Source organism: Neoarius graeffei, chromosome 25 (assembly GCF_027579695.1).
Source record: "Neoarius graeffei isolate fNeoGra1 chromosome 25, fNeoGra1.pri, whole genome shotgun sequence".
NCBI classification, from domain to species: Eukaryota; Metazoa; Chordata; class Actinopteri; order Siluriformes; family Ariidae; genus Neoarius; species Neoarius graeffei.
The window spans coordinates 40,782,833-40,798,308 of record NC_083593.1 but is presented as its reverse complement, the minus strand read 5'-3'; the positions used below and the strand labels follow the sequence as shown (position 1 = coordinate 40,798,308).

The 15,476-nt window shown below is 42.0% G+C and overlaps 1 protein-coding gene across 8 annotated transcripts in view; it reads right to left on the bottom strand.

The window, feature by feature from the left end:
* The window catches only part of pam (peptidylglycine alpha-amidating monooxygenase), a 198,009-nt gene that overhangs the window by 21,872 nt on the left and 160,661 nt on the right, over nucleotides 1-15,476 (bottom strand). For all 8 annotated transcript variants that reach the window (XM_060908735.1, XM_060908738.1, XM_060908733.1 and 5 more), the window contains 3 exons: nucleotides 13,113-13,323; nucleotides 12,553-12,756; nucleotides 960-1,078 (listed from right to left, as the gene is read on the bottom strand). In XM_060908735.1, the coding sequence (XP_060764718.1) occupies nucleotides 960-1,078; nucleotides 12,553-12,756; nucleotides 13,113-13,323 (534 nt within the window). The remainder of the gene's footprint in view (nucleotides 1-959; nucleotides 1,079-12,552; nucleotides 12,757-13,112; nucleotides 13,324-15,476) is intronic.

Sequence of the window (15,476 nt, the reverse complement as noted above, 5' to 3'; positions counted from 1 at the left end):
GTCCACCCACTTCCAGCCAGCATGGTTCAGCGCGGTTGTAGTCGAAATGCAACTCCAACAGCCCCACTCAGCTCGACTCAGCCCAACTCAGCACGGCACGGCTCAGCCCGACTCAGCCGCGTTGGTAGTGGAAAAGCGGCAATAGACACAGACAACCATTCACACTCGCATTCACACCTACGGTCAATTTAGAGTCACCAGTTAACCTAACCTGCATGTCTTTGGACTGTGGAGGAAACCGGAGCACCCGGAGGAAACCCACGCGGACATGGGGAGAACATGCAAACTCCGCACAGAAAGGCCCTTGCCGGCCCTGGGGCTTGAACCCAGGACCTTCTTGCTGTGAGGCGACAGCGCTAACCACTATACCACCATGCCGCCCCCATTGCATTATTAAAAAAAAAAAGAAAAAAAAAAACAGCTTGGCAATATTTAACATTCATAAGTATGCCACGTGACGACGTACTTTAACTGTCTGTACAGAGTCAAGTCACACAAGCAGCTCCTTGTCTCTTAATTTCCTGCCCTTTCAAAGCTCCAGCAAAGGCAGGCCTCATTGCCATGACATGAATCGATCTTTATTTAATCCCTATTACTGATACTACTACTACTATTAAGTGTTATGATTAAAGTGTGTATGTGCCTTCAGAACATTTTGAACAGAACTCTGCCTGGAGGGGGAGAAATTTTTTTTTTTTTACTACATCTTCTGATCCAATACTTGCTCCCAGTTAAAATATTGCAAAAGGTAGCACCATGTCAAAATCAAAGCCAAAGTCATGCAGGCTTATATATCACAGCTGCCCAAAAGTCAATCATAACACCATCGATTGCATAAGAAGGTAAAAATAAACTATGCATGAGGATAAGGATCACTTATCTAAGGTGGAGTAGCAGTCATTTTTGTGAACCATGGTGTTTTTGTGTGTGCGCACAGATCTGAGTGTATATAAGAGCACCTGCGTGTCTGGTGAAAATGTATCCAGGATCTCCTTGGTTGAATAATTGAGCACGAAGCCTCGGAGCGGGGCGGACTGGCCGTATGCTGATTCTCCGTTCACTGCGTAGATTAAGCCACCTGAAACAGCACATTAGCATGAGAGACACGTCGTCTGAGAAACAGTCCCACATAAATATTGATCCAGCTTGTACATTAATCATCAAAGGAGCTGCCAAAGAGGCTGGCTGATCAAATCAACTATGCATATTAAAACAAGGAAGCCACTCGAGTGGAACTGACACACCAAAAGAGTAGTCACAGTTTTTTTTTTTTAAGGCATTCATATGCAATGCAGTTTGAATTTAATTTCCATATATTGCTTTCAAGATTCTTGAAGATGCCTTTAAGTTTAAAATATTTAACCAATTTATTTAAACACACACATAGATGCAACACTGATATTTACAGTATTCATGACATGGTACCAATGTCCCCCCCCCACTGAGGCCACGAGGGAAAAGGTGTGCCCATGTGTGCACCGTTCTGCGTATTCTTCTATTTTTATGTAAAGCTCCAAGTCACACTATAAAATAATTGGCCAATTGTAAGGCTGAGCCGCTCCACCTGATGATCGGAAAAGGTGTCCTGACTTTGAACATAAACCATGATCTTCCCAGATGATCCTGGGCTTTGGGGTTGTGTAAAATCCACCATCCACCCCACTGATTTACTCACAGTCCAGTCCTAATTTAAATTTCTAAATGTCAAACACGTTCAATATTCACGCCTTAAAGGAACAGTCCACCGTACTTCCATAATGAAATATGCTCTTATCTGAATTGAGACGAGCTGCTCCGTACCTCTCCGAGCTTTGCGCGACCTCCCAGTCAGTCAGACGCAGTCAGACGCGCTGTCACTCCTGTTAGCAATGTAGCTAGGCTCAGCATGGCCAATGGTATTTTTTGGGGCTGTAGTTAGATGCGACCAAACTCTTCCGCGTTTTTCCTGTTTACATAGGTTTATATGACCAGTGACATGAAACAAGTTCAGTTACACAAATTGAAACGTAGCGATTTTCTATGCTATGGAAAGTCCGCACTATAATGACAGGCGTACTAACACCTTCTGCGCGCTTCGGCAGCGCATTGATATCTGAGCTCTGTATCAATGCGCTGCCGAAGCGCGCAGAAGGTGTTATGGTGCGTTCATGTGCTATGGGAATTATGGTAAATACCAAACGCCGACATGGAAAGCACACATGAACGCCCCCTCTTATGGTAGTTTCCACTGGGCAACTCGTAGAAAATTTTGATACACGAGTTGCCGAGATGAGATGAACTTTAACCTTTTCAACATGGCGGCGAGCGGTACAAGACTAGCTTATGAACCAAGAAAGAAGTGGTTTTCACCTACGGAAAGCTGACTCTCGCCTTTTAAACGAGTCATGTTATGTATATTATATTATTATAATACGTATATTATAGCCTAATACAAAATATTCTGTGGCTGTCCAAAGAACGCCAACAATGATCTAGATACTGGCCACTCTCATTGTGGCTACAGCCAAATTTCCAAAAACTGCGTGGCATTCAATGTGTTAAGAAAATCTCTACTTGTCATGATCAGGAAATATTCAGCATTATTTACCTTTTGACTTTTGATAACTCATATTCCTGCTGCAGCGGATGAACAAGGCAATCTATAATTGTTTTAGCCAAATAACAGGCCTGATTCTGAATCTGGTCCACCATCTTTAATTTGTCAACAACAACAAAAGCATGTGAACACAACACACTGGTAAATACCACTTCCCAACTGGAAAATATCATCTTCCCATAGCACATGAACGCAGCATTAGTACGCCTGTCATTATAGTGCGGACTTTCCATAGCACAGAAAATCGCTACGTTTCAATTTGTGTAACTGAACTTGTTTCATATCACTGGTCATATAAACCTATGTAAACAGGAAAAACGCGGAAGAGTTTGGTCGCATCTAACTACAGCCCCAAAAAATACCATTGGCCATACTGAGCCTAGCTACATTGCTAACAGGAGTGACAGAGCGTCTGACTGCGTCTGACTGACTGGGAGGTCGCGCAAAGCTCGGAGAGGTACGGAGCAGCTCGTCTCAATTCAGATAAGAGCATATTTCATTATGGAAGTACGGTGGACTGTTCCTTTAACATCCTGTATTAACACCTTAACAACCACTCTATTTTACACCCTACTGTAGTTGTTTGCCTGCATTCAGACACCATGACATCCGATGTGATTTCCCAGACTGCCACACAAATCCCTTTAGTATTAGAGATCGTAGCTCAACGATGAAAGCCAAATACTTTGAGGTCATTACGTGGCTCTTTCATTTTGGACCAAAAAAAAAAATCAAATCAAGTCTTCTGGAAATGCAATCCTTCTACATTAGTTATCTGGTGCCACCTTTTTGCCCTCCCTCCTTGCCACCAAAAAAACACCCCACCACACACACACACACACACACACAACTGAATATTGTACAACCTTTTGGCATTTATCACGATTTTTAATTCAGCGAGTGACTGTGCGCGTGTGTTTACAGCTATGGAAAAAAAAAAAAAAAAATTGAGACCACCCATTTTTTCCCCCCCGAATTTAATTATGGCCAAATCCCACCCACCAGACACCTCTCCAAACAGGGACACAAGACGGCGACAAAACAGGGAGGGTGAGGGCCATCACGTGCTCCTTCCTCAAACTTACAGCATAGCACACACACACACAGAGGAAAGCGCCATCCACCCACCTCCACACACGAGTGTTGCTGTAATTGGATGGATGGATGGATGGATGGATGGATGGATGGATGGATGGATGGATGGATGGATGGATGGATGGATGGATGGATGGATGGATGGATGGATGGATGGATGGATGGATGGATGGATGGATGGATGGATGGATGGATGGATGGATGGAGTATGCCACCCTTCCCTGAGAACACGGATGGATGGATGGATGGATGGATGGATGGATGGATGGATGGATGGAGTATGCCACCCTTCCCTGAGAACACGGCCCAATTTTACTCCCCGTGGCTCCCAACCAAGGATGGATGTGGCATTGTCAGGATTTGAAGTCATGATCACTAGATGGCAGGGTGAATACTTTTCTGTTCTGCCACTCAGAAGCCCCAAGAGACCACTTTTAATGGTGACCACCATGTATGCTTGTGTGTATGAGAAGTAGAGGAAGTGGTTGAGGAAGAAGTATGTACGCATTCAATTTTAATGAACATCTAATAAGTGATAGATAGAGAAAACTTTTGGTATCAATATTTTATGAAAGAATCGATTTTCAAAAAGGAAAAGGTCAGGATTGTGTGTTTGGTTTTTTTTTTAACCAATACCAAAGTACCAGCCCACACTGCCAACATAGAATCCTACCTCTTTTCTCTGCTGGCAAAGCTTTTGTTTATACATAATTTATTAACCATAAAATAGGGCCCATATATATATAAGTAGAGGATCTTTATTTTATTATTTATGTTTAGGAAGCTTGGTTGGCTGACTGTGTTTTCTTCATTTGACAGAGTTTTATTTTCCAGCTTGTTTTACGCATACAGCTCAGCCTGAAGCCACTGCCATTAATCTGCTTTCAAACCTTAAATATGATCTCCTTCAAGTTGACACAGGAAAGAAAAGTAAATAAATAAAATAATTCCATGCGGGTTTTGCGTTTCATCTGAGTCGGTTGTGTTTTATTCATAGCCTCATATTATTTTCTCTGAACCCTTTGAGGTTGGAACAATATGCTCCGTTATGCGATGGCTTGAAAGTGGCAGTGATTTATGAATTGTAATTCACTGGCTTTAAAATTTAAACAATCCACTTTTTGTAAGCAGAACAAAACTGCCTGGTCAAAGTGCAAACATTTTTCATCCTACATTTCTGGTATTTGTAGGGATGCACAGATATATTATTTTGTTCATTTCCAGTATTAGAGATCTCAGTATCCCAATACAGTGTCAATACTTTTCGGCACTTAATTAAATCTTTATAATGTGTAAAAAGGGGGCGGCACGGTGGTGTAGTGGTTAGCGCTGTCGCCTCACAGCAAGAAGGTCCGGGTTCGAGCCCCGTGGCCGACGAGGGCCTTTCTGTGTGGAGTTTGCATGTTCTCCCTGTGTCCGCGTGGGTTTCCTCCGGGTGCTCCGGTTTCCCCCACAGTCCAAAGACATGCAGGTTAGGTTAACTGGTGACTCTAAATTGACGGTAGGTGTGAATGTGAGTGTGAATGGTTGTCTGTGTCTATGTGTCAGCCCTGTGATGACCTGGTGACTTGTCCAGGGTGTACCCTGCCTCTCGCCCGTAGTCAGCTGGGATAGGCTCCAGCTTGCCTGCAACCCTGTAGAACAGGATAAAGCGGCTAGAGATAATGAGATGAGATGAGATGTGTAAAAAGGCTCCTGGACCATTTTTCATGTCAGGGCTCGACATTAACGGTTGTCCGCTTGTCCGGGACAAGTGATACTGTATGTCAGACAAGTTCATCGTCTCAGTTACTTGTCCGATTGGACAAGTGCCAAAATACGCCGATATTCGGGTTACATATCAAATTCATCAGTTTATTCACATGATTTCCGAAGCAGCTCACTCGACATATTGTTTTGATGAATCGCCGGATGTTTCTATTCGGAAAGTGTGATGTGCGCATGCGCAATATTCCAGTTGTGAAACCGGCCAATACCGCTTCGTGTATTTGAGCTGAAAAGTAAACGGTTGTTTATGATTGGTTTTAATCGTGTCATACACGTGGATGTTGAGATTTCTGTTGGCGGGATCATTATTCAACTGTATATTTACGTTGAGTATGTGGTAATTTCCAAATCTTTGAATTGTTGTTGATGGTGTTCATTATATAGCCGAGCGCGTGCTGGCGGGGAATGTGCGCCTGCATGCGTGTGGATTGACGGGGAGTGAGGTAGGAGTGGGGAAAGTTATCTATGAAATACCAAGCTGTCAAATGGCTGCTAATTAGGTTACTGGCTTTATTAATTAACTAATTAGTAATGGGAGTTTAGGAATTTGAAACATGGGGCTCTATAATTTAGACATAATTATGGATTATTTGAAATTATCAATTATCTTTTTCTTTTGACCATTAAATACCATACAGGAGCCACACTGAATAATTAGACAATTAATCAGTGGAAGATATATATATATATATATATATATATATATATATATATATATTAATTAGTGCTGTCAAAAATGTCGCGTTATTAACACGTTAACTTGACTCAATTTTAACGGCGATAATTTTTATCGCGAGATTAACACTCTGTGACATGATGCCACGCCCCGCACAGCCAGAGTCCTCTGCCCTCCCCCGAAGAGCCACGGTGCTCGGCTTAGGTTTCGTTTTCCCATCGGCGACTCCAGCCCCACTTTGCAGTGGCTGTGACAAGACGTGTTATGCTTTGCAATAAAAAAAAGTGTTCGAACTATGCCGATATTTTCGGGGGTTCCCTTTATTCCCTTGGGGTGTGTGTGTGTGTGTGTGTGTGTGTGTGTGTGTGTGTGCTTACGCTTGTCTCAGAGCACGGCTCTCCATCGCGCGCTCACTTCGGATATGCAAATGCTTCCCGTTACACACGATTGCTATGTCAATAAACATCATTTTGACAATATTTTAGAGACCCCCCAACATTTCCCAAGTCATGTTTTCAAGGGATCTCATGTCTGTTTCAGGGGATCTCGGATCCCCCGAGTACCCCCGTAGTTTGAACGGTGAGCAAGCCCATTCACTTTTTTATGCTGATAAGAGAATTACAATGGTTTTTCATGTGACAAAAATGTGCGATTAAATTGCGATTAATCGCGAGTTAACTATGACAGTCGCGACATTAATCGCGATTAAATATTTTAATCGCTTGACAGCACTAATATATATATATTAAAAGTTAATAATTTAAAAATGAAAAAATATATAATTTTAATTTTCTGGTTTTCAATTTCTCATAAATAAATTAATGATTGGGCGGCACGGTGGTGTAGTGGTTAGTGCTGTCGCCTCACAGCAAGAAGGTCCGGGTTCGAGCCCCGTGGCCGGCGAGGGCCTTTCTGTGCGGAGTTTGCATGTTCTCCCCATGTCCACATGGGTTTCCTCCGGGTGCTCCGGTTTCCCCCACAGTCCAAAGACATGCAGGTTAGGTTAACTGGTGACTCTAAATTGACCGTAGGTGTGAATGTGAGTGTGAATGGTTGTCTGTGTCTATGTGTCAGCCCTGTGATGACCTGGCGACTTGTCCAGGGTGTACCCCGCCTTTCGCCCATAGTCAGCTGGGATAGGCTCCAGCTTGCCTGAGACCCTGTAGAACAGGATAAAGTGCCTAGAGATGAGATGAGATGAGAAATTAATGATTGATTGGAGTCCAATTTTTTTCTGCAGTGAATAGATTTTTATCAGTTGTTTTTATTTGTAGCATTGTTATTTGCTTCTCTTGTCCAAACTAGTGAGATCAAGTCATAAATTTTATGATAATGTTACTTTTTGTGATATTTGTGACTGAACTGCAGAGTACTGATCTGTGTCTATATAATGGTTAGTGTTTCTGGATCTCATATAGTATAGTTATTTTAACTTAAAATGTTATGTTCATAATTTCTACTCTGTTGGAATATATTGCTTCTAAACTTCAGCATAATAATTGGTGAATTATGGTATCAATTAGTCTGTTTTACTATATTTTTGAACTTTTGCCTCAGTATATCAAGTATTGATTACTTTTGATTCATAGATATTATGCATATCTTGTGAATTCGGAAACAAATGCCATAAAGATTGTTGGGTTACAAATAGTTTATTTGTGTTTTTTTTTTTTTTCTCAAATATTTCTTCGGACAAGTAAGTTTCCTTTCAACTTGCCCGACAGGACAAGTGGTTTCAAAAGTTAATGTAGAGCCCTGCATGTAACATTTTGCTTGATTATTAAATATCTATGTTGTTCACAATAAAATGGCAACTCATAGTGCATACAGTATACATCTGAGTGCCGTACGTCATCTTTTATAAATATGTTGTACTGTTCGCTCTACTTTTATGTTGACTCAGCACAAACACATTTTAGCAATAAAGGCAGGAGCAAAAGTTATAAAAAAAAAAACGGATCTTATCTGAACAGTGTTTCTGTAAACACAATATAGTGCAGCAATCATATCTCGTTCCATAACACTACCCTTACTGCTTATTAATAAGTCGGTGCTCACAGAACAACGTTTCTGGATCTGCTGGCAAGATGAACGTACTCCGAATGATATCGCCAAGTGCTAAACTTCAGAGTAAACTTCTAGACTTTTGTCAGTTCATTGACGTTAGCTAAGCTAGTCAGCTATCCATCATTGTGCGAACATTAAATAATCCAAATTTGTTAGCTACATAATATTAACTTTACCTCACTAATTAAAAATTAGGCACCCTATGGGTACGTGTGGCTACTGCTTATAAATAAAATTGTTTTCTGATCCCATGTCCGTACAGTAAATATAGCCTATATACATGTTATCAATGATACTCGCCTCATCTCTTACAAGCATCACCAAGCTGTGAGCAGCATCAGGGCTTGTAGTATTTTGGTTACCAGTTTTGTTTACTGCGTTTTGTTCAAAATACAGTGCTGTGAACTATATCTTCAAACTAGTAAGAAAGCACTTGTTCATGAATTGTCTTAGAAGCATTACTTAGTACTAATGAGCACATTTTGTTTTACAAGGGTAGTGTAAAGACTCTAAAATAAAAAATAAAATTAAAAAAATTAAAACGGATAGCAGAAGTTTGGTATCGGCTTCTCAACATATCTGCCAAAAAGCTCAAACAAACCACCCCCAACCTTACATTTGACCTTTCAGAAGGACCAAACACAAGCTGTGATAATCGAAAGGTAAATTCTCTTAAAATAAACACCACTTACTCGATATCGAATCAGCAGCCTCGGCGAACCGCGAGGTGAATGTCGTTTATCTTTTTATCTGCTGATTATCTTCCGATACTACGAAGTTATAACGAGGTTTCTCTTGTTTCGTTTCTGGTTCTGAAGTTTATCAAGAAGTAGAACGGGTAATCGAAGTTGATCAGGATAAGTGCTGATTGGTTACGAAGTTTCACTATCGTTACACTCACTCTTACAACACGATGACATGGTGGCTTCGCCACCCGTTCTTGTGTACCTTTGATCACGTGAGCTCAACTGTTCGTATCGCAAGATCACGATTCGCCTTTCTGGTGATTGTAATGCTTACGCGTATGCGCAGTGCGCTATTGTTACACAGACGCTACGTTCACACTGCAAGGCTTAATGCTCAATTCCGATTTTTTTGTGAAATCCGATTTTTTTGTGAGGTCGTTCACATTAACAAATATATGTGACTTGTATGTGATCCTCAGTATGAACGAAAAGCAACCTAAAAGTGTTCCGCATGCGCATTGCAGGATACGACGACGTCACACGCAGTGAGCATGGCCAGTGTTTACGGAAGTAAAACCGCCCGGTTGCGGTATGACCCATCCAATCTAGCTTGAATAGCTGCATCCCCCCAAATGGAAATCAGCTCCCTAACCTCTGCGTCCTTCCATTGAGAAGATTCAGAACCTTCACAGCCCGAAGCGTCCCTCGCATTGATGTCATGCGCAGGGGCGCAGATACGTTTTTTGAACTGGGGGGGACAAAGCTGCCAGCAAACCAACCCCAATATGCCTGTCAAACTTGTTGTTAGTAACCATAGCAACCAAGCTCGAGCTCGCAACCTGTGCAGTCTGCGCAGCTCAACCAACCGAATATCAGTCTTTGTTTTGTTTTATGTGAGTTGTTACAACTATGTATACACTGCTGTGCACCTCAATAAACCGAATGGTAATTAGTCTTTTGATTTTTCCGTGAGGTTTGCCTTATGCAAAGAAAGACAGCATAGACGTTTTTTCCTCCCTATAAGTGGGGGGGACCGAACGAGGTGAATTTAAATCTGGGTGGGACGAGTCCCACCCTCTATCTGCGCCCGTGATTATGCGCCATGTTGTTGTAACTTTTTTGAGAGACCCGCCGCCTACTTCAGCGCAGAATAGTGACGTTTGTGGCTTGTTGATGACGTGTAAGTCGGATGAATGCGACCTGGCGGTTCAGACTGAAGTCGCATATGAAAAGAGCGGATAGGAATCGGAATTAGCACCACATATCCAAACGGCCTGGGTCGGATTTGAAAAAATCGGATCTGTGTCGTTCATATTGTCAATAAAAGATCGGATACAGGTCACATATGGGCGAAAAGATCGGATTTGAGTCACTTCAGCCTGCAGTGTGAACGTAGCCTTATTCTCACAACACAGTGACATAGTGGCTACTGCCTCGCTTCGCCTCTATGAGGCAGTAGCCACAAAAACAAATTCTACGTTTGACAGCGTGCTAGGAAACAATAAGAGCCTGATTTGAAAATCACTCCTTTATGTGGTCTATCATTAATTAAAGAAAATGAGATGCTGCAAATAAACATTTAAAATATGAGCAAAATATAAAAAAGTGCAGACACGAGTCTCATCTCATCTCATTATCTCTAGCCGCTTTATCCTGTTCTACAGGGTCGCAGGCAAGCTGGAGCCTATCCCAGCTGACTACGGGCGAAAGGCGGGGTACACCCTGGACAAGTCGCCAGGTCATCACAGGGCTGACACATAGACACAGACAACCATTCACACTCACATTCACACCTACGGTCAATTTAGAGTCACCAGTTAACCTAACCTGCATGTCTTTGGACTGTGGGGGAAACCGGAGCACCTGGAGGAAACCCACGCGGACACGGGGAGAACATGCAAACTCCACACAGAAAGGTCCTCGCCGGCCACGGGGCTCGAACCCGGACCTTCTTGCTGTGAGGCGACAGTGCTAACCACTACACCACCGTGCCGCCGCAGACACGAGTGTGTTCTCTATTTCTAAGGGCTTCTATTTAAATGCATGTGACATTTGATATCAAATGTGAAACCAACTTTATTGCAGAAATAAATCTCTTTCAAGAAAACTTATTATTACAAGATAGCACAATGTAATTGAGAAACTTGGTTTCATCTTCAAATAGTGGAAGATGGTTTATGCAAATGTAATACCTGCCCTTTGGTGGTATGAACATAAACATGCAGTATTGACTTTAAGTCTTAGTAAAAATCACACTGCCGCAGTCAGTTTGATCTATTTACAGTACAGAGACTCTGCCTTGTATTCTGCCTTTTTTTTTTTTTTAAAAGCAGAAATGCCCCAAATTGCATACTCTATGGCAAACCTGTGAAATAAATAAGACCTACATTTATTCACATATGAAAAAGACACAGCCCTATGTGGGCCACATTAATAAAATCAGCCTCCACGTGCCAGGTACATGTGTCTAGGTACATGTATAATTAAAAACAGTTCTGCTTAAGTACCACCTTTCTTCCCCCATCACTGGGTAAAATCAGGATGACATCACATGCGTCATGCGTAAAAATGTATCAGGAGGGATTAGCCTAGTAAACTAGACCCACCCGCCTAGCGGCCAAAAATATTTTTTGCCTAGCGAACGGGTCTAGCCTCGCACCATATAAACAAAAACACCCCAGGCATCAAATCGTGCCCGCCAATCACAACGCAAGGTTTTTGTTTGGATTCTTTGGGCAGGCTTTTGCAGGAGTGACGACAAAGCTGCGCGACGCTGGAGAAAGCGCAACAGGGAAGATGGCTACGGGCTAGTGAACAGCGCGCGTTTGACTCCGCTTTGGAATCGGTTTTAGAAGAATTAGACTTGGAGTTTTCGTTGAAACATGAGCAGGAAGAGGCTCTCCGCTCATTCCTTTTCAAGAAGGACGTTTTCGCTGTTTTGCCGACCGGCTATGGCAAAAGTCTGATCTACCAGCTGGCTCCGCTCGTAGCCAAAAGGATGGGGCTAGTTTGTGCAGTACGAAGAATTAATAAACAGCTTTGAAACATTACTTTTTGATTGTTTCTTATTTTCCCGTTATTTTAAATTTAAGGGAAATTATTTCACCAAACACCACTAAATAAAAACTCTCAAAAACAGTTTAAGCAAACCCTTGAAAAACACTTGGAAAAAAAATGTGTATGTGGTACAGACTCCAAACTTGTGGTCATTATCTCCAAACTTCTTAATATCTAGAACCTGTTTATTAATTAATACGCATTTTGAAAAATTATTTAATTTCAAGGCCTCCCCCACTGCTTTCTGTCGCTCTGACTACGTCACAGTCACTGTTGCGCTGATTGGTCAGAGCGTTAGCCTGTACGCACAGAGACAGTTTGAAAGACAGCGGGTTGTTCCTCCTACCCGCTTCGGAAATGCCTACGGATCGAGGCCAGACTAAATATTCACATTTAGTCTGGCTTGCCAGGCGAAGGAGGGATAACATGGTAAGCCAATTTCAGTCCAATACCGGTACTCTGTATAAGATCAGTGCATCGCTGTTTATTTATAGTAGGTGTTTCAGACCAGGCACTCATTCTGTCACAATAACTCATCATAAAGACCACTCTAGCTTCCTACAGCGCATGTCGTGAATGTGAGTGCATGCAGTGAATAATGTGATTACCTTGTGCGGGTGAATAGGAGATGGCAAACACTTCCCCTCCAAACTCCTCTTTCTTGATCTCCTTCACAAACTCGCCTGTGTCGGCCATGAAACACTGCACGCGCCCGTTCTCCCGGTCAGCCACCAGTAGCTCACGCTTATCCGCTGCGAAGGCCAGGCTGTGGGGGATATGGAAGGGCACACGCCTCCGCCGGTCTAACGAACCTGCAACAACATACACAAGAACAACAAAGAACACCGTCATCTATAATAAGCAAGCCAGGTTCGATTGGAAACCTAAATGTGTAATACTGTAATATCACACTACCTACTGTAAATCTTTCAAAATGCTATAAACGGATGAAAAAACATCTACACAAGCCTCCAAATTTAAGACAGAAGTTCTATTTTTTTGTATTTATTTATGGATGTTCGCATATCTTATATCATCATTTTGTATTACATAATCTGCACATATTATGCTTTATGCTCTCCTTTATGTTCCCTTGAAAAGGTGAGCGTAAGGACTCCCATGGGTCATGTACACAACAGCAGCAGCATCTGAGTGTCAGAATGTGTACCTGCTCCCCAGTGGGACAGATATTTGCCCTCTGGTGAGAATTTGAGGATCCTGGTATTGCAGTAGCCATCAGACACATAGACGTTGCCATTGTCTGGGTCCACGGCAACATCAGTAGGCTGGCAGAAATGGCTCTTGTCAGATCCGGGCACAAAAGCCTCTCCCAGAGTCAGCAGCGGCTTCTCTTTACCATCGCTGCTCAGTTTATACACCTACGGCAGCAGAAAATCATAACAACAGATGGCTCATCAACCACCAGCATTGTAATGCAAAACTCCTGCACTGTGAAATAGACAGAGCTAAAATGAGACATCTTTTCGAAACCTGATATACTGGTTGGCTGATAAATATCAGCTGGCATTAAAGTTTCTATAGAACAACCACATTCGTGAATATGATGCCAGTCTGAACAAGAAGACCGAGTCATCTATATCCCCCGCCCTGTATACCAACTATATACCAAGTTTCAAGATATTATGTGGCACATTTTTCAAGTTCTGCTGCAGGAAACCAACCCTACCTCCAGGGCTCGAAATTAACTTTTTTTCTTTGTGTCCCCCAGTGGTCCCGAATTCTGTGTTGTATTGTCCCGAATGGAAGCAATAGTGTCCCCATTTTTTTCCTCTCTGAAATAAGCAGTGGTTAATATTATCATATGAAGTTACTATTATATTTGTAACTATGCGATTTTGAACCCTTTACATCATTTTTACAATAAGTCACAAGACACAAGCGACACATGTCCAATACATCATCTACTTCAAAATTACAGTTATTGCATTTTCAGTTTATTAAACTTTGGCGATCTCACTGTATGAATAGATACCCGTTTATTTAAAGGGGCCAATTAGCTCATTCAGAAAATGTTTCAACTCCCTACATCTGCAGTACACTTTAGTTGAAAATAAGACCCCTTTTATGTTCATTTCATCTACTTATACCTTGAATATCTGTTGGCACTTATAAGGCCAACTTATAATTTTCACCATTACCGTTATCCATTTTTATGAACTTTCCGTTATCCATTACCGTTATCCATTTTTATGAACTTTCCGTTATCCATTTTATGAACTTTCGCTGCCGAAACGTGGGTGCAAATGTTAGCACCATCAGCATAGTGGCAGGTCCGAGCCTAGTTGTGCTGCTGACTGACTAAACTTTCTGAACTAGAAAGACACCAAGAAAACTCACTTATTCTGTTGAACGGTATCTTCCGTCAATATCATCCACATCATTCCTGTTGTATTTTATAACGTGTCTAACAGTGCTCATTAAGTTCATTCAGTTGCTAGCGTTGCCTGCAGACCAGGCGATGACACTTTGGATCCTGAAGGTCCCGGAGACGTTATGTCTGGGCTTTCAGTTTCTTCCCCGCGGTCGGTCCGCTTCAACCACTTAAGCATTTTTGTTCTGGCAAGAGTCGGCGCAGCGTGTGCGGTAGCAATTCCATTCCAAGTCCATATAATGCGGACTCCGGCCGAAGATTCTAGAACAGAATGCGCTGCTCTGTAGCCTACGGATGCAGGTGCATCGAAAGTGTAGCTACTATGTCTTTTTCGCTGTTAACGTTTTAAAATTAAAATTGACAAATTAGGTGAATGTCTACGTATGTGTTACGGCTTTGTAAATAATATTAATGTAGAACTTTTTTTCTAGATCTATTTTTTTCCATTGTCCCGGGATTGTCCCAGATATGATGATTTTGTGTCCCGATGACATTTTTTATGGTCCCCGGGACATCGGGACACCGTTAGTTTCGAGCGCTGCCTACCTCTTTACACGGACCTCAGCAGCCCATGGCATAAACCCACCGGACCTTTGGTCCAGGTGAGCTAAAAATTAAAATTTCTCACATTTCTTAGTATCAAAAGGCGCATATACATTACTTACTCAACACGTATACCAATGTTCAAGACCATACCACTCATAGTTTTCAAGTTCTGCTCCGGAAACAAAACCTACACCTAAGACTAACCTGAGAGACCAAGTCTGAAATGGTTTCCATGGAAACATGAAAAATTAAAAGTTCTTACTATGAAAAGGCGCATCTACATCACCTTGTTAACATGTATACCAAGTTTCAAACCCGTATCATGAATAGTTTTGGATATATGCTCCGGAAACAAACATTGTCTTAGAAACCAAGTAAAAATCTATTTTTTATGTAAAAATTTGAAAAATCCTTTTTTTTCCCCCCAAAAAAAATCCAAAATAGCAAAAGGCACCAGTTCACATGTTGCTTGATATGTATACAAAGCTTCATGAAGATATCTTCAGTAGTTTTAAAGATATGGCCCGGAAACGAAAACGTGACCGGACGGACAGAACCCGTTTCTATATCCCCCGCCAAACTTCGTTTGGGCCA